The 23,570-nt window shown below is 28.2% G+C and overlaps 1 protein-coding gene across 2 annotated transcripts in view; it reads left to right on the top strand.

The window, feature by feature from the left end:
- Positions 1-508: 508 nt before the first annotated feature.
- The window catches only part of LOC136082485 (uncharacterized), a 31,172-nt gene continuing 8,110 nt past the window's right edge, over positions 509-23,570 (top strand). The window contains exons 1-3 of one of the 2 annotated variants that reach the window (XM_065801874.1): positions 509-654; positions 9,687-9,841; positions 9,916-10,000. In XM_065801874.1, coding sequence (XP_065657946.1) covers positions 9,955-10,000 — 46 coding nt within the window. In that variant the 5' untranslated portion in view covers positions 509-654; positions 9,687-9,841; positions 9,916-9,954. The remainder of the gene's footprint in view (positions 655-9,686; positions 9,842-9,915; positions 10,001-23,570) is intronic. The other variant, XM_065801875.1, reaches the window with a different exon arrangement.

Here is a 23,570-nt window from a genome sequence, read left to right as displayed (position 1 = left end):
TTATCAAGTTTTTAATGTGTTTTTAATGTTATTAATGATTTAATTACTAATAACCCGTATTACGGGTTGCTTACTGCTAGTAAGTATAAGCGTCGTGTAATCTAACACTGGTGTAGTGTTTGATAAAGTTGCAAATGCAACAGCCAGTTTAAGCTTTTTCTTAGTAATTAAGCTAGTATATATTATTATTATTATTAAAACGAATATTATAAAGAAAAACAGCAACATGCGAAGAATTTTTAATTTTCATGTTTGTTCCTGGCGCAGATCTAGACATATTGTAGCCTTGTTTTTTTATATCAGTGAAAAACAAATTCTTGACGGAAATCATTTTGTCAATCAAAATTTATTTTACTTAGATGTTTATATTCTATTGAAATAATAAAGCATGTTTGACTTTTTATAAAACAAAGAACATTAACACCATAAAAGGATAAAATTTATTAAAACAAAAAATTACGAAATGTGATACTTTGAATAAAAGCTTTAAAAATCTTGCCAAATATTTGCGGATATTATTTCTGTTTTTTTAAGTAGAAGACAAACGCTTCAAATAAATTCGAGTGTTGAAAAACGTTTTTACAAAGTTATTTTTCAATATTTTTTTAAATTTTAAAAAAAGAAAACCGGAATATCTTGTGTGGTTTAGTATAGGTAATTTTTATATTTAATTACTTTTTTTTTTAATATTTAGAATAGCATATATATATCAGAGCCGGAACCAGCTTTTTTTGGTCTTTAAGATAGCTAACTTCCAAACATGAAGCAAACGCTAAACATTTATATGTTTATACTTATGTCAAATAAGGATGCTTTGCAAAAAATTGTGATGATTGGAGGCTGGGAACAAAAAAGCCCTAAAATTTGTGCCCCCCCTGCCCCAAACGTGAAAGTAACAAGTTGATCCAATCATCGCAATTTTTTGCAAAGCATCCTAATTTGACATAAGTATAAACATATAAATGTTTGGAGTTTACTCCATGTCTGAAAGTTAGCTATCTCAAAGACCAAAAAAAGCTGGTTCCGGCTCTTTATATTTAGCAGGAGTGGAGTTTTATTTGTTTTTTATTTGGTAATCAAAAATTATTGAATAGGTTTTTTGTTTTCAAACGTGAAGCATGCTTTGTTTTAATAAAAGCAAAATCTGCTAAAACTATAGTTTTGTTAGTCTGATATTCTATTAGTTCGTTTATTGTTGTATTTTCATGTTGATAAAAAAACCATCTTAACTTGGTTTGAGGAAGTTTTGCTCTTGTCCATTTGAATAAAAAATAAGCAAACGTAAGAATTAAGAACTAAATATAATTGACAACTAAGAGGTAAAACATATTACAGAGTGCTCTTTCTTAAAAAGTTAACCCTAATAAAAAACTGTTAACCCTAATAAAAATCTAATAAAAATCCCTTATAAAAACCTTCATAAAAATTTGTTAGTTTTTAATAAAAAACATTAATAAAAGTTCATATGAATAGTTAAATCGAAATAATAAAAATTATTTGAAACGGTTATAAAGTCACAAGTTTTTGTCTACATTATTTATTGTATTAACATGTAAAAAATATATTATTTAAAATGAAAGTTTCAAAAATGTAGTTTGCTTTAATTTTATAAAACTCGATTATTAACATATGTACCATAAAATTTGAGACTGGCTTTAAAATTTAATAAAAACTTAAATAAATAAGATAAAAAAAGCTTTTTGGTAGGGTAGATTAGGGTTATATGAGAACCTTAAGCGAAAATTGAAATATTTTCAAAAATAATTATGCTGGATCCAAAATTTTTGCGAATAAACAATTTTTAGGGATTACTACTCATGATTCACATAGATATCTACTAGATGGGCACCCGCAATTTTTTCTTTAAATCACAGAGGTTTTAAAAAATAACAAAAGTGCTGATATATTTCCACGTGGTACCCAGACCACGTGGTAATATGAGCACTTTAAATTAGCTCAAAAATAATTACATTAATTAAGTAAAAAAATACCAACCTGACAACTAGAACTAATTTTTCGAATTTAATTCGTTATTAACAAAACTTATCAATAAAAGGTCAAATTTTAAGTCATTTTTTGTTGAAACAATACTATTTTGTTTTACGCAAAAAAAAAAAAAAAAGAGCTTCTCACAAGCTTGGCTTAGGGGTATATCTTCTGGGTTTTCAGCCAATTTGTTACCGAGTCGACATAGTGAAATGTTGCCAAATTGACCAAAAGACGTACTTGGTGTCACAAGAATATTTTTAATAAAAGGTTGCAAGGGCTTTTGTCAACACTCTTTTTAACAGATCTCTTAGTTTATCGCTTAGCCAGAAGGAACAATGTAATTTAATAAGATCCCTCATTGGGAGATTTCCATTCATACATGTAATTTTAATTCAAGTTTTGCAAGGTCATTTTACTTAACAATGTCTGGTGTCAAATTTTTATTATTTGAATAGTGTGTATCATTAGTATGTTATTAGTAACATTATTTATAATTTTCATAAATAAAGCTTAGAAAAACTATGTATCTTCTAAATTCATTAATATGTTTATTAATCAGCAGTTTAGGCATTTGGCTTATTTAATTAATAGATTTATGCTTAACACAGTAGGGGAGACACAGTAGCCCTCAGCAAATTTTAGATCAATAGAAATATCCAAGGAAATAGTTTGCGGATCCTTTTATAACTTTATGTCAAAGTTAGCCTTTTAAAGTTTTTTTTATGAATTTTGATGATGAAATAAAGTTATTATCAGTAAAAGGGTACTTCAGCTTCATGCAATATTTTTTGAAGTTGGTATAAACAGAACATGAGCAATATAGCTTTGCTTCTGCAAAAGTAACACTTCTGCATAAATTAAGTCCACTGGTAGAAAAGGATATAAAGAGTAGGGGTGTTCAAAAAAATAAAATTTCAAAAACGCGAATACACAACGAGCTAAATTTGGGGCAAATATAAAAAAATACGATTACAAAAAAAAAAAAATTAAAAATATGGAGATTTATCTTGTGCTCAAGCATCAAAACCCTACTAAAAATGCCCCAAAAGTACCCTCGTAGCAAGGCTTTGAGCACAAGGTAAACCTTAATATTTGTAATTTTTTTTTTTTTTTAATGCGCTCATAATAATCTATACTTTTTTTTTTAATTGATGTCTATCTGTGATTTTTCTTAACAGTTCTTTAAATTGAAAACGATTTTATGCAAAAAAACGAAAATATGCGCATTTAACAAAAGAATACGCAATAATTCGTAGTTATTTATTTGTTTATATTTACTTTGTTTGGTTTTCGATTTATTTGTATTTAGCTTTTTAGAAAAACATTTTTTTATAGGTTGATTGAATGATACAAACTTAAATTACGTGCAACTTGTATCTTTAAAAAATATTTTTTTAATATAAATACTAAAGTTCAATCTATCTTCTGAATTTTGGAGCGTAAGCTAAGTAGTCCCTTTGCAATTCTTTTCTTGCTTATAACTTTGTTATTTTGTTTCTTGGTTAATAAAGATTCACTGCCTGATGCTTTAAAAATCGAGCGAACTTTGTCTACAGCAAAGCCTATTTTGTTTTTCTTCCTCGTCTCTGTAGCGGTGAACAAATTGTTGCGTCATTCCAATTGCCCTTTCAGCGTGGTCGTTTACACAAACAGTACCTTTTGCAAAATTTAAGAATAATTTTTATGTTGATCGCGTGTGCCAATACTGAGGTGGCAAGGTCAGCCAATCATCAATTCGTTAATCTTTTATTCCAATCATATCAAACATTAACCAGGAGAACTCATCAACCAATGAAGCTAAGCTAGGAATTAGCTGATGAATATTAAGTTCAATTTTCAACAATTTTTCTATATCTTTTTTTTGCTTATTTTCAGTCTTAAAGTAACATGACTTAGGTTTTGGAAATGATAATATTGCAGCATCATTTTTTTTATTTCTTCGAGTGCAACACTATCATCCAGCAAGGCTAAAGGAATCAGAGTTGAGTCAAGATACCATGTATGTTTAAATAAAGAACTCAGCACAGCATCAACAGCAAATGGTTCTGCACATACTGCTTTATACTGATGCCTTTGATGAATAACAGTTACAACCATAAAAGGAGCTTTGATTGTATCATTGCAGGTCCCACTTTGCATAAAAACAAGCTATAAATTCAGTTATTACCTTAATATGTTCTCTATTTTTTTGAATAAAATCAATTTGAGTTGAAAGAATTTGCGTTTTTAAATAATATATAGGTTTCCCAAGAAATCTTGCATGATGAACCGCTTCAGTTTTTCGAATTTAATGATAGAAGGAGAAAGATAGCTGACCACTAGCTCTGCAAGTTCTTTTCTATCTTCCCTTACGATATTATTTCTCAATAAGTAAGATCTACAATACTCAAGAAATTCTGTAGCAGCTTTTTTAACAACAGTTCTTTTAATTTCTTCCCAACCAATTTTTAACTAACACAGATGGGTTGTACTCAAAATTAGGCTGCTCAAACAAGTTTTTGAAATGTTTAAACAAAGGGTTCTCGGGAGCCGTAGTTTTTTCATTTGTAATAGCCTCACAAAAGTGTGTGATTCTCAACTCAGAAACAAGATGTCTGCAAGTTAAAAGAATTAGATATTTATTTAACTCAGTAGATATTCTTATTATATGTATTCCTGTATTGCTTGATGTGGTATCAAAACAAAGTAATCTAATCTTTGATTCGATATTGTACTCTTTTAGGACTTTCATTACACTATTGTACTGATCTTCTCCAGATAAAGAGGGCAATGGCGTAACTCCTAGAAGATGGGACTCATTATCAATAGTTGCCAGAACAGCAAGTTTATCATGCTTTAATTTTTTCTTATTATTAATTTCAAAAAGTGTCTTTCCGTCAAAATGTATAATGCATGGGTAGGGAGAAGCTTGGATGCTAAGTTTGACATCTTCTTTAGCAATAAGTGTCATTTCATGAGCTGTTTTTTTTATCTTTCTAGATGCTGTTGACCTACGGCAATTTACATTTGTAAGAACAAACCCAGAACTATTAAGGATTGCAGCAGTAACTTTTGTCAAAACGTTTGGAGAAATATCATTAATTGTGGCAATTAGAGCAAGTTTACCAGAAATAACATCTTTTGGGATCTCAGTTTTTATAAGACTATTGACTCTATAGAACGCCAATATCCTGGTTCAAAATCGGAACCAATGGATGAATCTTCGCTGGTGTCTGTACCAAATTCTAACTCTGAACTTATTTCTACTGATTTATCAGCATGTTTTATAGATGGATTTCTCTTTCTTGTATTCTCCAAAATCTAAACAGCATACATTGTAAAATAAAAATTAATGTACCCAAATTAAAAATTAATGAAAAATTGGAGAAGAGTGAGCAATGAGAGGAGAGTTTTTAAATTCAGAAAAAAGGTTTATAATATGGATTTATATTATAATATATAATACCTTCTCGCCATATTTTTTGTCTTCATGCCCTAGAAATAACTTTCTGTTGTGTTCTTGATCGTATAAAAAATCTAGGCCCTCTTTCCTATCTAGGTCTGACCTATTCTTGTCCTTCTTTATTCTGTTTTGTAAGTCAGCTATTCCTGACCAAAAGATTTTTCCCAGCTCTTCTATAAAGTCTTGTTCCTTTTTTAATTCTAAAGGCGATCTCCTGTGCATGTTTTTTATCAAATTCAAATATTTTTTGTTCAACTTATTCAGCTTTTGTATCAAGTTATTATCTGATTAAAGCAGGAATCTAGCTTTAAGCCAGGGACCCTTGATTTTGCTTAGAACACACCAACAATGCAGTTCAACACATCTCTCGTATTTTCTGTCTTTTTTTACCGAGCATGCAATTATCATTGACCTTTTTGATATTTTAGAAAGCGTCGACTTATTAAAAGCTATGAGTTGTAAAATATCTAATCCAGTTGGCAGTTGATCAACTAAAGTTAATAACAAAAATATTCAGGTTGAGTTTGCTCTTGTTCAACGTGAAATCTTATAGTCATAAGATTTCACATTATAAACTATAATCTTATATCCTAAACTAGATATTTAAAATTAAAAAAAGCTCAAAACAAATTCGTTACTTGGTATTGCTGGTTTCACTTTCTCAATAATAAAATGTTTGCTTTATTTCGTTTTTATATTTCGCTTTTCATTGCCACTTTTTAATAGTTTCTTACTTTTATTTGCACTTGAAACTTTCATTTTTTGTGAATCTCCTTTGTTTTCTATTAAATTGTCCATTATAATTTTTAAAACTATTTTAAAGGAAATGACATTCACTAATTTCAAAATATGAGATGAAACTAAAATGTTTACTGCAGAATTTCACAATATACATTAATGCTAATTACAATTGTCAGTTTTTTCTTTTTACAATTTTTAGACAGGTAATATAATTGTTTATTAAGTGAGAACAAAAGAAAAATGCAAACAAAGTACACAAATCAAATAACAAAAGAAACATTAATAAATAATAAAAACAAGCTATGTGAATATAAACAAATAAAATAACTACGAATTATTGCGTATTGTTTTGTTAAATGCGCATATTTTCGTTTTTTTGCGTAAAATCGTTTTCAATTTAAAGAACTATTAAGAAAAATCACGGATACACATCAATTTAAAAAAAAGTATAGATTATTATAAGTACATTAAAAAAAAAAGGATTTACCATGTGCTCAAAGCCTTGCTACGAGGGTACCATTTGGGGCATTTTTAGGGGGGTTTTGACGCTTGGGCACAAGGTAAATCTCCATATTTTTGATTTTTTTTTTTTTTTTGTAATCGTATTTTTTTTCATATTTGCCCCAAATTTAGCTCGTTGTGTATTCGCGTTTTCGAAATTTTAATTTTTTGAACAGAGTCGGGGTCGCAAAACAAAATCGCGACTCCGACTCCAATAGTAAAACTTCTCGGTATTGCACTTGCATGTACAAAATATTTAAGCTTCAAAGAATTTTTTATATATTCATATGTTCCGTATTCGCTTAGCTTTAGAGTCGGAGGTGGAGTTGGAGTCGGAGTCAGAGTCGTACACTGAAAATTTCAACTATTGAAGTCGGAGTTAATACTTTTATTTTTACGACTCCACACCACTGGTATATACTAAAACATTAATATTACAATTACATTATAATATTTCTAAAAATAAATTTCATATTGTGACCATAACTTTCAAAACTATCTTGGGATTTGTTCACCAGCTTGTTCAGATACCAAAAACTAGCCCATGAGTTGATTTCAGTTTATAAAGATAATGTTTTCATAAGTTTTACGCATTTTGAGAATCACTAAATATTATTTCAAAAAAATTTAATATTATATACATCACAATTAAACTAAACCAAAACATGTTTTAAAATATATCGAGATTATATTTACAAAAGCATTCATAAAACAATGCTTTTATTATTTTCATAGTATATATACCAAGGCGGATTTGAAGTCGTAGGGTCGGAGTTGCGACATTTGTAGCGGAGTCGTAGTCGCAAAACAAAATCACGACTCCGACTCCAATAGTAAAACTTCTCGGTATTGCACGTGCATGTACAAAATATTGCTACGAAAAATAATTGTAACAAAAACACAAGGTGGCTTTAAATACATACTTTTTTAATAAAATTGTTATTTTGATTCACACTTGTAATATCTTCATTAGTAACACCCATTTAAATATGATAACAAAAAATTTTGTTTGATTTTCAGAAATTTTCTGAAAGAAAATTTCTGAAAATCAAACCGTATTAAAGCATTATACAAGAAAATTTACGCTTCCTTTGTTACCGATGTTACAAATATGACCGATGTATGATAATATAATCGGTGTTTATCTTTGGCCTTTCTTAAATCCGAAGCAAGCGTTCAATGGAAAACTAGTTAAGTGTGATAAAAAAAGAAAATTTCTCAAATTGCGCATTGTAAAACCATAGCAACAATCAAGGAATTTCAAATGTTTGTCCTTTATGATAAGTACTAGATAAAAAAGCCAGCACAATAAAATTTTCAAAAATGAAAATGATCAAAACAGTCATAAATCCTTTACAGTATAAATAGCGTAATTTAAAATACTCAAAACATTTTGAATATTACATGTCTTTACGAAAACTAGTGCCCTTTAAACAAGCTAAAAATGTTTCATCATTTTTTCTATTTCAATTTTTTTTTTGTCAAAAACAGTAATGTTGCTAAAATAGGTACTTTAAAGACCAATTTTAGCGACATAAGTTTGAGAGACGCATTCCTTTTAATTTTTTTGCTATTCCGTGTGAATTTCTAAATTAAAAACAAAAATTTAATATGATTACACTTTTTCTTGTTAAGAAACCACGTTTCAAAACTGTTAAAATTTGAAATTTTTCACGTTAAATTTTTCACGAAATTTTTGAGCATTAAAATCTTCTAATAATTAAGGCCATAACTTGCACGTAAATTCCTTAATTGTTTTTGAAAACCACAAAGGCGTACTTTGATTTTATAAAATAAAATAAAAAAATTTACATGTAACAGCCTAAAAGGAGTAAGATGCCAAAAATAGATTTTTCCGGTTAATGAGCTTTGTTTATTTACCCATAACAATAGTGGCGACAGGTCTTCCATGAAACGTAAGTTGTTTGATTTCCTAATACATGAATCTTCCTATATCTGAAAAAGGATTTATGTGCTCAAGGAATAAAAAGTCTACAAATATCCAAGCTGTAATCTTTTTTTGTCACATTTCAACTTCAAAAAATATAATGCACCAACAAAATTCAAAGACCTACGTGTTGATTGATGTATTTATACTCTTAGATTTTGTACACAAGTTGATTGCGCCGAATCATTTTTGATAATGGATCATGAGATAAACGCATGCTATTAGAAAACCACAATTTTCAATCTGTGAAAAAATCTATGGTAAAAAGGGTAGATCTCATATCAACAAAATGAAAATATTAAACCTAAATTCTTCTGATTATCTGCTATTATTACAATTCTTTTATTAAAAAAGGGATTATAATCTTCATAAGATTTTAATCCCTTAAACACTTAAGTTAAATATTTCGCTATTTCCTTCATGTTTCGAGCATAATTTTTTTAGATAGAACAAACAAATAAGAGCAGGAAAGCTGGTAACCATTTTTTGTGAAAAGTTTAAAATATAATAAAATTATAATTTAAATATTTACTATGTAAAATAAAAACTTTATTATTTACTTTGTAAACTATTTTTAATTAAATCCATTTTTTTTTGCATTATCTAATACAGTTAAGTGTGTTGGTTTTAATTAGTTTATGTTGATTATAAAACTATTGTAAACAATCAACTGAAAATAAAGTTTTAAATAAATAAATAAAAATCCCTATATTTTGGATCAACGTTGGGTTTAGAACGAAAAAACAACCAACTTTTTGCGATGCTCATACATATGCAGGACAAATGTAATTTTCCTAACTACTTTTAACCACGCCGTTATTAGCTTTATACGCTTTTCATAAATATAATTATAACAAAACTAACATTGGATCAACGTTATTTTTGCATCGGAGAAAACAGTTCGCAATGTATTTACAAACGTTGGCCCAACGTAAGTGTGCTACCTGGGCTAAAATGAAATGTAAATAAAAGTTTATTAGTTTATTCTTTATTATTCATCAATAGTTTATTTTTCAAAAACCACACCTTAAAAAATTTCCTTTTTTTGTTTTTTGTTTTGTTTAGTAATAGGGTGCTCCAAGAAGACCAACTGTTATTATAAAAACCTCCGCGGAGGAACATTTCACGAGGAAGTTCACGCCACCTTCTTTAATTATTTTGCTTTCTGGGCTAGAGTTGGCATCAGAACACGAACCTTTCGGTTCTGAATTAGAACTCTAGTAAGTGCGCAAAAAACTTATTATTATTTATTCATTATTTAACAATAATTAATAATTATTATTATTTATTTTAGATTCTTATCATCATTAGCAACATTAACGGCGTTAACTTAATGGCATTAAATCAAGAAAATTGCCATAAGTCTGATTTCTTTGAAGGTACTTTTTAATTTAAAAGCCTGATAATTTTTTTATTTTATGCTTCAATAGTTTATAATTTTTTATTATAATATAATAAAAAATATCTAATTTATTTTTCTCATTTATATTTACTTATAAAACTCATTAAAAAAGGTTTTGGCGTCTTTTCAAATATCTGAATCAGCAGATTTTTTTAACATCCGATTCAGCAGGTTTTTTTGCTTTTGTCACTTGATGGCTGTTGATGACTATTTTGTGAGTGGAATATAGTGTGTAATATTGGTTGTAGTACAAGTTGTATTGTTTGAATAATAGTTTGTTGGTGCTTTTTAACATAAAACTTGAAATAGGTAAAAATTAATATTGTTGCTAGAAAATAGAAACAAGAGTACCAAATCTGCTTCTTGACAACTTCATGTTACCACTTTACCAGCAATTAAGTGGGCTTAAAAGGTTTCAAGATTTACAAAAAGTGGCGGCATGACCTTTAGACATCCTAATTGGAACATCAAAAGCAAAAAAGAAATTCAAAATCATGAGCTTTATTTATGAGTTTTGCTAATAGCTAGTCCACTGAGAAACGGGATTTGTATATAAGCCTGTAGAAGGTGAATTTGTTTGATTGTTCACTTAGAACAACATAAGCTGTGGCGTTTAAAGTTAACACAAATTTTGAAACTTGCTGCAAAATTTTTTAATTATTTTAAAATGGTCACTAAGAGTTCTCTGATATTCAATAACATTGTAAGTAATCATATTTTACTTGCATCATATCTAATCAGCTAAACAAATTTAATTTTTCCAGCATTGCTTCTAAAATCTATTTTAGGAAATTTATTTTAAAAAGCAATGTTGAGTAACTTTTCATCGTTATTAAAACTTTATTGCTAACTATTTAAAAATCAAACTCCAAAAATTTTCTATAAGTTGTTGTATTTCATCATAACGACCTAACCCAGTGGGTACACAATGTCAATCCAACTTTGGATTTATGTGACGTCAACTGACTAAATTTAAAGTTGTAATAACGTTCGTTACACTGAAATGATTTTTCACCAAAAATACAAAATGTTAAAAATGTTGAGCCGTAACTAGGCTCACTCACACACCCTAAATAGGGGAGCCAAGCCATTTAAAAGGACAATTTTGCAAACTTTAGTGCTTTTACAAATGTAAGGAGCATTTTTTTTAGTAATATTTAGGGGGGACTCGGACCCAGTATCCACAGCAATGTATATATTTGCTTATAGGTAAATTAGGGGTGCACCAATGCCTACTTTTAGCCGATCCTGATTGTTACTGGCCAATCCCGGTATATATTCTAAATTAAAATTTGTACTTATTTATTTTTTACTAACAGGTAAAGTAGGATTTTCTTAAAGTATACTGTTAACAGTCATTTTTGATGCTAACTTATTTTGTAAAGTTGCTGAACTTTAATGCTTGCTTATTGCTAAAATTAATGCTTAGTTGCTAGGCTCAGTATTTTTTTATTCTTTTTTTAATTTAGTTCTAAGTTTAATTCCTAGAAGTTTTATATACATATATATTTATATATAAAATTTATATGTATATATATATATATTTATATATATATATATATATATATATATATTTATATATATATATATATATATATATATATATATATATATATATATATATATATATTATATATATATATATATATATATATATATATATATATATATATACATATATATATATATATATATATATATATATATATATATATATATATATATATATATATATATATATATATATATATATATATATATATATATATATATATATATATATATATATATATATATATATATATATATATATATAGTGTTTTAATATCTCTGTGAAAACAAAAAAGATTGGAATCATCAGAAAACGAAATTTGGTCTGAAAGGTTTTTTGCTATCTTTAAGTCATTTATGTACTATATAAATAAGAGTTGTCCAGAAATAGAGCCCGGAAGTTATGGAATATGGAAATGTGTTAGTTTGATCATAATATAAAAATTGCTTTTGGTATGTCAAATTCACCCTTTGAACCAAAGTTATTTTTTCTTTTTCACTCTGTAGTTTTCAAGTTTTTTTATTAGTATATTGTGATTTACGGAATCAAATACTTTTGACAGATCAATAAAAAAACCCTAATGTAAAACAGTCATTATCAAAGGCGTTAGATATTTGATTAGAAAGTTCTTTAATGTTTTTAATTTTTGATAATAAAAATTAAAAAAAAATCAACTATATCATGTTCAGTAGAAAATTATTTTTAAAAACCAAATTGCTTGCAACACAGCATGTCGTTCTCAGTTAGATATTTATGTAGCTTATTATTCATTATTCTCTCTAGCATTTTCGAAAAACAAGGTAGCATAGATATAGGGCTATAATTTAAAATATTTGACTCATCTCCAGATTTAAAAATTGTTGTTTTACGGGCAATTTTTATTTTGTCATGAACGATACCTGTCGTAAATGAAAGATCAAAAACATGAAATAAAGAAGGTTTAACAATATCAAATGTTTGACAATATCAATACTAACTTTCTCAAAACCTTCACTTTTTTTACTTTTGAGACTGCTAAATGCAGCTCTCAGCTCGCTAAGTTTTAAATTAGTTTCGTGCATTAGTTTATTATAAGTCTTTAAATATGAATCAAAAGGAGTGGAGTTTTTTGGACTAATATTAACAAAGTAGTTGTTTAGTGCTTCAGCTATTTTAGATTTATCATAAACTAATTTTCCATAAATTTTAAGAATTTTTTGCAGAGTGCTTTTTTTCTAATTATTTTTTTGAAATTAAATCCTTAATGACATTCCATAGTTTTTCCGTTGGTTTTTTTTAATAACTGAGCATAATAGAGCTTTTTTGAGAATCTTTTTGTTTTTTCGATTATATTTTAAAATGCTTTGAGGTGTTTTCATTAATCTGTCGCCAAAATATTGTGGATTTTGTGACAATTTTGTTATTTAAATTGTTATTGGTAGCTAAGAATGTAGGAAAATGTTCTGATAAATCAGTCTGTCAACGTTGTAAAAAATTCATATAAGCAGATGGTGGTCTCTAAATACTATTTATAATTATGTTTTTTTCAGTTTTATTTACTAATTTAGTACCTAATGGTTTACAACCTTATTCATCAACACAGAGGTCGTAACGTAAAATATAGTTAAATGAATTGTCGATAAAAAACACCTGCATTAAATTCACATAATTGATGAACTGATGTGTAATTAACTAGTTTAAATTCATAATTTGTTTCACCACTTTTATACCAAGTTTCTGTCAGACATACAAATCTTTTCATCAAAAAAAAACAAAAAGTTCTAAAATTTTCTTTTTTTTACATTTTTTAAAAACTTTCATTTTTTATTTTAAGGAACTTTAAATTTATTTCTTTATCATACTAATTTTTTACTAATTATTATGTTAATATTTAAATAAATTTAAAAAATAGTTTTATTTGCACTTTATATAAATATTTTTAACAAAGAAAACATCGTTCATTTTGAGTGAAAAAATAAAAAAAACTTTCAAACATACCATTTAAAACCAACAGGTCAACCTGTATAAACCACCTAAAGTTTTACATCGTTAAACACCACTACGGTAATGATCTCGTGGTTCAAAAACTGGCTGTTTATAGCTGCCTAAACGAATAAACTTTTAAATTCAAATAACTACGTCCACGTATCTCGTTATTGCGTTTTTTATTGATAATTTTAAATTTAAGAGAAATTAAAACAAAAAAACTGCGGTTTGAATTCATAATAATTTTTTTTATAAACTTAAGTTTTAAAAAAATTATTTTTTTATTTTTTTGATTTCTTGTTACCGCATAGTATTCGCTCAATAAACATTTAGATCGCATTGAAACCATTATTTGTCATTTTTTATGCTATCGTTTTAAAGAAATAAAATTGCAAAATTATGAACTTGTACTTTGAACAAGTTCATAGTTTCATACTTTATTTGCGTCTATTGGTAATGTCTCAAACTTGTTTTTTGTACAAGTTTACTAATATTATTTATTTGAATCTGATTTCAAATTTTCGAAAACAATAAAACTATTTGATATTTGATAAATAAAACTAATTCGATATGTATTCGATAAAGTTCGCGACAACAACCAATATGAAATAAAGGGAAGGCAGTGAATTTACTTAGTTACGTCTCATGAAAAACCTATAAAACCTTTAACTAGATTATTACAAAATATTAATTTAATTTACTTTATTGCAAAACAACTAAAAGTTATTAAATTAATTGAAAATGGATAGAAGATGTCTTATGAATTATATAATGAAAAATAATTTGCCGCAAAATGATGAAATACATGCAAAAATTTTAGATTTTGTTTCTGAAAGTAATTTTGAAGAATCTAGTAATGGTTTGTTAGTTCTTACGAAATTCATTTACCAAGCCATAAAAAAAGTAAAAATAATAAATAGAACGAGTGCAGTTTTTAAAAAACGAAACAAAATTTAAATTTGACTGGAAAAAACAAAAACTTGAAACGAAGATCTGTGGTATGCTTACTTTAAGTATAAGTAAAATTTATTATAGTTTATACAAATTATTTCTTTTGTTATTATGATAGTTAAGATATTGTTAAGTCATTGTTATAGTTTAAGGTCGCCTTTCAGTTATGTTTGAAGATGCGTCTGTGCGAACAAAAGATCTCATAGTTTCCGAGCTTTTTGATGAATACTATTCGAATGAACCTTTATATGCTGCAAGTAAAGCTGCTTTTATATGCTGCAGGTAAAATTTTGAAAAAAGGTAAAAGATTTATAGAAGCAAAAGTTGTTTAAGAAATATACAACATAGAATTATAGACAACATCACTTACGTCAGAACAGTCCTTAGCGTTATTCTTAGATGCTAATTTATCCAAAGAAACTTATTAGCATTTAAGAAAAAAATGCTCTTCAATTTAACACTCTATACCCATCATATCATGTAATAAAAAAGGCTAAAAATAAATATTACCCTGAAAACATTCAGGTCAGTGACTACTCTGCAGAGCTACCATTACAAGATCTTTTTTTTCATACTGCATCAAGATTATGTTCAGCATATAGAGTTGTGTTAAACTCGCCTGTGCTTAAAGATTGTACTAGAATAATTGTATTATACAAAGCTTGTTTTATTGGTGCAACAGGGCAATCTGTTTTTAAACAACAGTCAGATGATACGTGTGAACTTAATACTGACTAATCGCTTTTCATAATTTGCTTTGATCCTCTAGAATTATATTCTTTTCAAAGATGAAAAAAAACAGGTTGCTTGGAGAAATCCAAAATCATCGTCAACTAGATACTGTAGGCCTCTCAGATTTAAATATAAAGAAGAATCAAAAGGAGTAGTTCTTGCAGAATATGAGTCAAAAATGGCTTCTATTAAAAATAAAACATTATCCAATGTATGTGTGTTATCGGAGGACGGTACAATGAAAGGAGTTGTAGTATAACATATTGTAAATATAACAACGACAGTTGAAAACATTCAACCTATTCTTTCCACAGCTACCAACTCTAACCAATGCTGTTCAGTGTGTGGGGCATCTCCAACCCAAATAAACAATCTATTTTTTATAGTTAAAAAAAAACATTTTAAAAGGCAGCATCTGGCATGGTGTTTCACTTTGCATGCTTGGATAAGGTTTCTAGAATGTATGCTCCATATCTCTCACAGGATGCCAATTATAAATCGGAGGCCAGGACTGAAGAATAAAAAAGTGAAGTTAAACTGAGAAATATTCAAGTTCAAGCTGAATTTTGAAAAAGCATGGGTCATGTCATTGACCAACAAAGAGTTGGTGGGGCAGGTACATCAAACGATGGTAACACAACTAGGCAATTTTTTCAGTAATACGATGCCTCAGCGAATATAATGAACATAGATGCAAATCTTATGAAAGGGCTTCATATTATTCTTGCCACAATGTCATGTGATTATGACATTAGCTCATCAAAATTAAAAACATACTTTTGGGAAACTGCTTCGCTATATGTACCCTTGAAATCCTATGACTCAAAAATTTCATAACATTTTGATTCATGGCTATGAAGTCATTGAATTACTTACTCTTCCATTAAGTATGTTTTCTGAAGAGGCTCAAGAAACTACCAATAAGAATTTTAAGACCTTACGTGAAAATTTTACAAGAAAATGCGATCGGAAAAAAAAAGAATTTAAACCTTTTTCACCGTCTTTAATGTGCGTCTGACTCTTTAATTTGCATATTTAGAAAAAAAATAACAAAAAAGTCTACCAATTGATGTCATTGATTATTGCGTAAGCCAACAACAAAATACTCTACTTAAAGTATAAATTTAAATAATATTCTTAATGTTAATTTGTTGGGTGATTTAACGGAATATGTTATAAATGGAAAAAGTTGAAGTTTTTTAATAATTTGAGTAATTATATAATAAAATTTAAAGTTTTTTCAAAACAAATGTTATTTTTTCCGCAGATTTTATTTTTCAATGTAATAAACAGTTACTAATAAAAAAAGCTAATAAAATTTTGTTTTTGGGGTTTTGTTCATTAGTGCCCACACGCATGGGCAGAAGAAAGGGGTGGGCAAGTGTTTTAAGGCCGTTTTTTTCCAGGCCTCTGCCATCCCATTTAATGCAAGGCCTTCTCATTTGGAATAGGTATAAACATACTTAAGTTTGGAGTTTGCACAATGTGTGAAAGTGTCCTATCTGGAACCTCAAAAAATTCAGCGGGTGTCCATGCACACCTCCCACCTCTAATATAATGGCCCTAAGTAAGACGTATTTCAGGCAACGTATTTTTTGAGTCAACAAAAAACAGGTTATAGCAGTCCGTGGCTAATGGTTTAGACCCCCCCCTTTCACCACAAAAAAAAAAAAAAAAAATTGTTATCAGGCTCTTAAAATTTTCCAATTTTTACCGCTAGGTTTTAATAAAATAAAATGCTCATTAAATAAGCAAAAGGGCACAAAATGTGCTGCTTCTCTTCTTCCCTCTATCCAATAATGGGATATGGGTAGCCTACCCTTGGTATTGGTTTTAGGCTATGTTTTCAATATTATTGATTACGACTCGTTTATTACGGACTTTCCTCTTAAGTATAGTTTATTTTTATTTGATCCGTCATAAAAACAAAAGATAGTAGAATATGGCGTCAAACTGGGCATCGAACTCCGGTCCCGCTATTTAGAGTTATAACATTATACTCTCGTCCAAGGACACACATCAATATGGAATTAATTTTATTAGAATTAATACTTGTTTATATACTTAAAGACATTTTTTAAATTAGGACCCTGTGCCACAAACAAAGGGCTTTGGGATCGTATAAAGTATCTTTATACAAGTAGGTACCTCCTCCATCTTTTTTTTCTTCAATGAACTTTTTTATTGAAAAAAATATGGTGGTTAGGGGTGGGGGGGGGGCTGTTTGAAATACGTACGTACTTTTAAGGTGGTACAACACCAAATAAATAAAAAAATGAAATAGACCTCTAAAATATAAATGCTTTTAACTACAGGTTACTCAAATGATTTAAAAAAAAAAAAGCAAAAAAAAAATTTTTTTTATTTAGCATTAGGACCATAATGGTGGAAAAACGATCAAAAAATGCCTTTTTGGACTAAATTTCAAAACATAATATCTTAGGCTAGATATCATCATATGACCTAAAATTTTGTACACTTAATCTAAACACTATTTTATTCCGTTTAACAAATAGATTTTTTAAGTATCAAAGTAAATGATGAGTTATGTAGATTTTTCTGATGTTTTATTTATTTTTTGACGTTTTAGAGAGATCTGACTTAAAAAAAAAAATTACTTAAAAAAAAAAATTAAAAAAAATCCATCTGTTAAACGAATTTTATAGGTATTTCGAGCAAGTACTGAAAATTTCAGATCAAATGAACAATGCTAACTCAAAAAACTGTGTTTTGAAGTTTAAGCAAAAACGAAAAAACGCGAACTGAGATAAACAGCTTTGAAAAATTATTTACAATATTAATTTCAAATCCTCCTGAAATATAACTGTCATTACATTCTTTTGCTTTCTCCTCATCTAGGTGACCTTTTTTGATGGCTCTAAGAGTTTTTTTCCTTTTTTTTCCATTCTCTGATGACTTGCATCTCATTTGACTAATCCTTTTTTTATTTTTAGAAGTCGCTGAAATGTTTGATAACTTACCATGTAAACCAAAATGTCTAAAAACACTAATAACACCCTTTGCACCATCATTGTATGCTAAAATAGCTGAATACGCTCCCATTTCCAGTGTTGATTTAGAAACAAAAACTCTTTTTGGTACACGAGCCCAAATAAGTCCATTAAGTGCCTTGTTAGCATTTTGTGGGTTTCCATGTAAACATTTTGATAACAATTCATCTGATTGTAAATTTATAATTATTGGTAGAATTAAATCTTTTATCCACAGAGGTATGGTAGATTTGGGTTTATAATGCTTTTGATTTATAGCCCAGTATTTGCACCAACTATATTTTCCACGAGGACAAAACTGGTGGCGTGTGTTGGAATCAGGAAAATTGGTGAGGTGGAAAAGTATGGCATAAACTGCTTTCTTCATTGAATACAAGTTTCCCACATTAGATCTGATTGCATTGAATTAATGCAGTTGTCAGTGAGTTTACCTCTGCCTGATATTGGTTTTTTAGTACCTTTTTGGGCTTTGACAAGGTTTTGTAGACGTGTTCCTAACCGTTTTTGAACATGTCCAACACATTCCAGTTTTACAGGCATAATACCATACTCTTTGTAAGGATCTGCTACTATTACATCATTAAAAGAAGATGTATCCCTATCTCCTAGATATTCTTTATATATCAACTTATTTTTTTGTAAAGATCTCTTAAACATAGCCACAGCTCCTACAGATTCCATACTACCCGATGAACCCTTGTGATTCGATTCGCACTGGTGATCAACCAACCAACACTGATAATCTGGAGTTCCTCTTTTAGATCTCCACATTTTACATCCATTGCAATGTTTGGTAAATATCTTTACATCAATACATTTATCACTATAAACAGCAGTTACAACACCATTCAACGAATTATGACCTCGCTTTTGCCATGAACCATCAATAGAAATTCTAACTTCTTTCATTTCAAGAGAGTTGTTTATTGATTTGGTTTCAAAAGCAGCTTATTGCATACTTTCCTCAGCAGCAGTTTTGTATACTAACATGGCAGTTTTATTTAACTTATTAAAGCCATAAGGCGACAAACAATAAAGATTCATACAGAAGGAAAAAGGTTTCATCGAATCATGACCAGCACCTATTTCTCGCAATCTGATGACAGCTCGCAGGTTGATCTCATATTATGATTCTAGAAATGAAAGTTCTTTTTTACAGTATCAATAGGAAACTCATTTGTGTTTAAAGAATTCTTTGACTTTGGTGAAGTTCTAAATTTTTTAGAAAAGTTACACTTTGTACACTTCATCTCAAGTAAATGACAATAGCCCATGCGAGAACCAACGTTATCTTTGATTAATAAGTTTCCAATAAAGCAATTGGGGCAAACAGTGTGTGCAATTAATTTCTTTAACAATAAAAAGTTAATATGTATAAAATAGTCGTCAGATTTACATTCATCTGAGCTGAACGATACATCTTACTTTCTTGAGCTAACACAAGAAATCTCCTGATCTGCAGGTTTTGATTTGAGAATATCAGATGGTTTAAACCCATTCCATTTTCTGCTCTTCTTTCTAGTACTATTTTGTTTATTTGGCATTTCTTTTATTTAATTTAAATATATATATATATATATATATATATATATATATATATATATATATATATATAATATATATATATATATATATATATATATATATATATATATATATATATATATATATATATATATAAATATATATATAATATATACATATAATATAAATCCAAAGGGTAAACAAACAATAACACTGCAAATCTTTCAAATTTGTTAACTGTTACAAACGTGTTTAGTGGTTTAGAACAATGACTTTTACTTGAATTTTAATTCGGAAAACATAGAAGTGACATCAAGCTTACAAAGCTTGAAGACTCCAGTAAAATTGAGCTTTATTTTAGGGAGAAAATACCCTAACAACGATGTTAAATATTTAGTATCTCCGTTGCTAAGGAAAAAAAGATACATAGTGTTCTAATAAAATGCTCATATTTAAAGAAAGGTCAATTATTTAGCTCTGAAACTTTGGCTAAACGTTCTTTCATTAATTTGACACATATTTTATGCAAAATTGAAAAACTCAAAAAAAATTTTAGTATCCTAGTTTTTTTGGTGTTGTACCACCTTAAAGGAGGCTGGGTACTTAAAAGTACGCATGGCAACAGGGAGAGAGGGTAGTCAATTTTTTTTTTTTATTTTTTTATTTTTTTTACAACAATCATTATTATATATTTCAAAAACAAATAATATTTACATGTCTCCAGTTTATATAAATGTCCACCACAAATATTTACAATATCTAAAGAGCGTTAACAATGCTGTTTTACGCATGCGCGTTTGACATTTTAACTCATAATAAATTCGTGGTTTATAATATAAAGTGCTGGCTATAAACCCATGCATTTAAGAAACATACGCAAGTCTGTCGCACCACAGGGCTACTAGGGACTTGCTTGTCGTTGTCGTTGAAAATATATGTTATTTGTTGAAAATATATATCAACATATATTAGTAGTACTATGTAGTTGTAAGGAAACTCGCAGAAGACTAAGAAAAGTCTTTTCATCGAGAACCTTTAAAATACAAAATAAACTAAAAACTTAAAGAGTAAAGACACACATTAATTTTTTGAGGTCTACTGTTTAGTAATATTTTACTATGTATAGTTGCTAACAATTTTTATTTATTTATTTTTTTATATTTTATGTTTTATTTCTTTTTTATTTATTTTTATAGCTTAAATTGTTCTTTTTACATTTTATTATATTAATTGTTCTTTTATATTTAATACATATCGATAAAATTGGTTTTATTACTTATGAGATCTTTTAGTTTTTTCTTCAGAGCAATAAGATTATCCAATTTAGTAAGTTCTATATTTTGAGGTATTGTTTTGTTGTATAAATAGGGGCCACGGTATACAATTGAAAATCTCGAAAATTTTGTTTTTTTTATGGGCAATGTAAAGTTTCCGGTTCCTCGTGTGATATATCTGTCGGCGTTGGTTTGAAAAAAGTTATTAGTAAAATGAGTTGGGACAAGTCCGAGCTTATACTTGAGCATAAATAAAACTGGTAGATGGTTTTTGGTAGATGCTAATTTGATAGATATTCTAGCATTCAAGTTTTTAAGTAAAGAATCGGCATGAGTGAATTTATTTTTATTATAAATCAATCTTGATGCGTGTTTTTGGTGTGTATATAGAGAACTTAATTGAGATTTATTTGTACTTCCCCAGGCAATATTAGCATATGTTAGATAACTTTGTATATAAGAAAAGTAGAGAACTTTCAGATTCTCCTGGGAAAGTATAGTTTTGACTTTGTAAAGTATGCCGATACTTTTTGATATTCTTGTATTTATATGGGGTTTCCAAGAAATCGTTTCGTCAATAATAATCCCAAGAAATTTAATAGTTTCAGTTCTTTCGATGTTTATGTTATCAATTTTTAGTAGTGGTAGCATGCTTGGTATTTTGTTTTTTTGCTGGTTGGAATGAAACAAGATGTATTTTGTTTTTTCTTGATTTAAAGATAATTTATTTACTTTAAACCAATTGTTTAGACTCTCAAGGTCAGCATTTGCAGATTCAAAGAGGATTTTCAATTGATGCTAATGAATAAAATAAATTTGTGTCATCAGCAAACATTATTGCATCAAGTTTTTTTAGTGATTGTGGAAGATCGTTAATATAAATTAAAAATAAAAGAGGACCAAGAATGGAACCTTGGGGAACTCCGCATTTTATTTTTAGTAAATTAGAATATTTATTATCGTTCGAAATAACACATTGTTGTTTGTTGCACAGATAACTTTTAAACCAATCTAGGCTAGTATTTTTTATTCCGATTTTTCCAATTTTTTTAGTAAGATATCATGATTAATTGTGTCAAATGCTTTGGATAGGTCTATAAAATTTCCTAATACAAATTGCTTTTTATTAAAAGAATCACTTATGCTATTAACTAAATCTAAAATCGCATGTTCTGTTGAGTGCTGTGCTTGAAAGCCGAATTGTTTTTTATTTAAGAACTGCTTATTTAAGAACTTTTGAATCAGGTAATCATATAATCTATTGTAGATTATTCTTTCAAGTATTTTAGAAAAGGTTGGAAGTATTGAGATTGGTCTGTAATTGTTTATTAGAAATGTTTCACCGGTTTTAAAAATAGGTACAATTTTAGCTACTTTTAATTTATCTGGTACAGTTCCTGTTATAATTGATGATTTAAATATTTCGAAAATAGTTTTGCGTATCTCCGAAAAGACATTGACGACGATATTACTGCAAATGTCATCTATACCTGAAGACTTGTTTGTTTTAAGAGAGTTTATTGCATTTTCGAGTTGATCAATTTTTAGTTCTTTAAATATTAATTCGTTGTCGACACTAGTTAGATAAGTTTCAAATGATTTGTTTGGACAACTGACTTTTGAAGCTAGATTTGGGCCTATGTTGACAAAAAAACTATTAAATTTTTCTGAAATTGCATTATTCTTGTCATACTCTTTATTATCTATGACAATTTGAGCAGGTAAACTATTTATTTTGCAGGTATTTATTCCAATTATTTCTTTCATGATATCCCAAGTTTTCTTAATATCACCATTTGTGTTTTTTATTTTATTTGAGTAATAGTTTGTCTTTGAATTTTTTTTAATTCTTTTAAACAAGTTTTTATACTGTGGACATAGACATTTTAAGTGTTTTTCTTTTATTAATTTTACTTTAATTGGGAAGTGCATATTATAGCTTTTTAGGAAAATTTTTTCGAAGATATTATAAGCAGAGTTAGTGTGCCCAAGAATGCATTCATGGTATACCTTATCCCACTCTTCTGCCGACAGTGAGTCTTTAAATTGTTGAATAGCAAATTTGTTGATTTTTCTTTTATAAGTTTTAATTTTACAACTATTATTAGATTTTATATCTTGCGTCAAGGAGAAGAAAATAGGAAAATGATCAGATATATCTGCCTTTATTATTCCTGCCTTTAGAGAAGTATCAAACAATGAAATAGTTAATATATTGTCTATTGCAGTGATTGAAGTTGGAGTTACTCGAGTTGGCTTGTTAATAATTGGGAAGATGTAATGTTGAAGCATTTCGTCAAAAAAAGTTTAGTATTGGCATGTTTATCATATTGTAAACAATCTATGTTTATGTCTCCAATACAGAATATTTTTTTTTGCTCATTGTTGTTTTTTATAAAAATTTGTTTTAAATGATTGGAAAATTTAAATAAATCACCTTCAGGTGGCCGGTAACATGTGGAGACCAGTATGTTTTTTGATTTGTTGCTAGTTATTTCAATTGTAAAAACCTCATTATCGGCATCTAAGATCGAAAAG

The sequence above is a fragment of the Hydra vulgaris genome, chromosome 07 (genome assembly GCF_038396675.1).
Source record: "Hydra vulgaris chromosome 07, alternate assembly HydraT2T_AEP".
Lineage (NCBI taxonomy): Eukaryota > Metazoa > Cnidaria > Hydrozoa > Anthoathecata > Hydridae > Hydra > Hydra vulgaris.
This window is presented reverse-complemented; position numbering and strand designations above follow the sequence as displayed.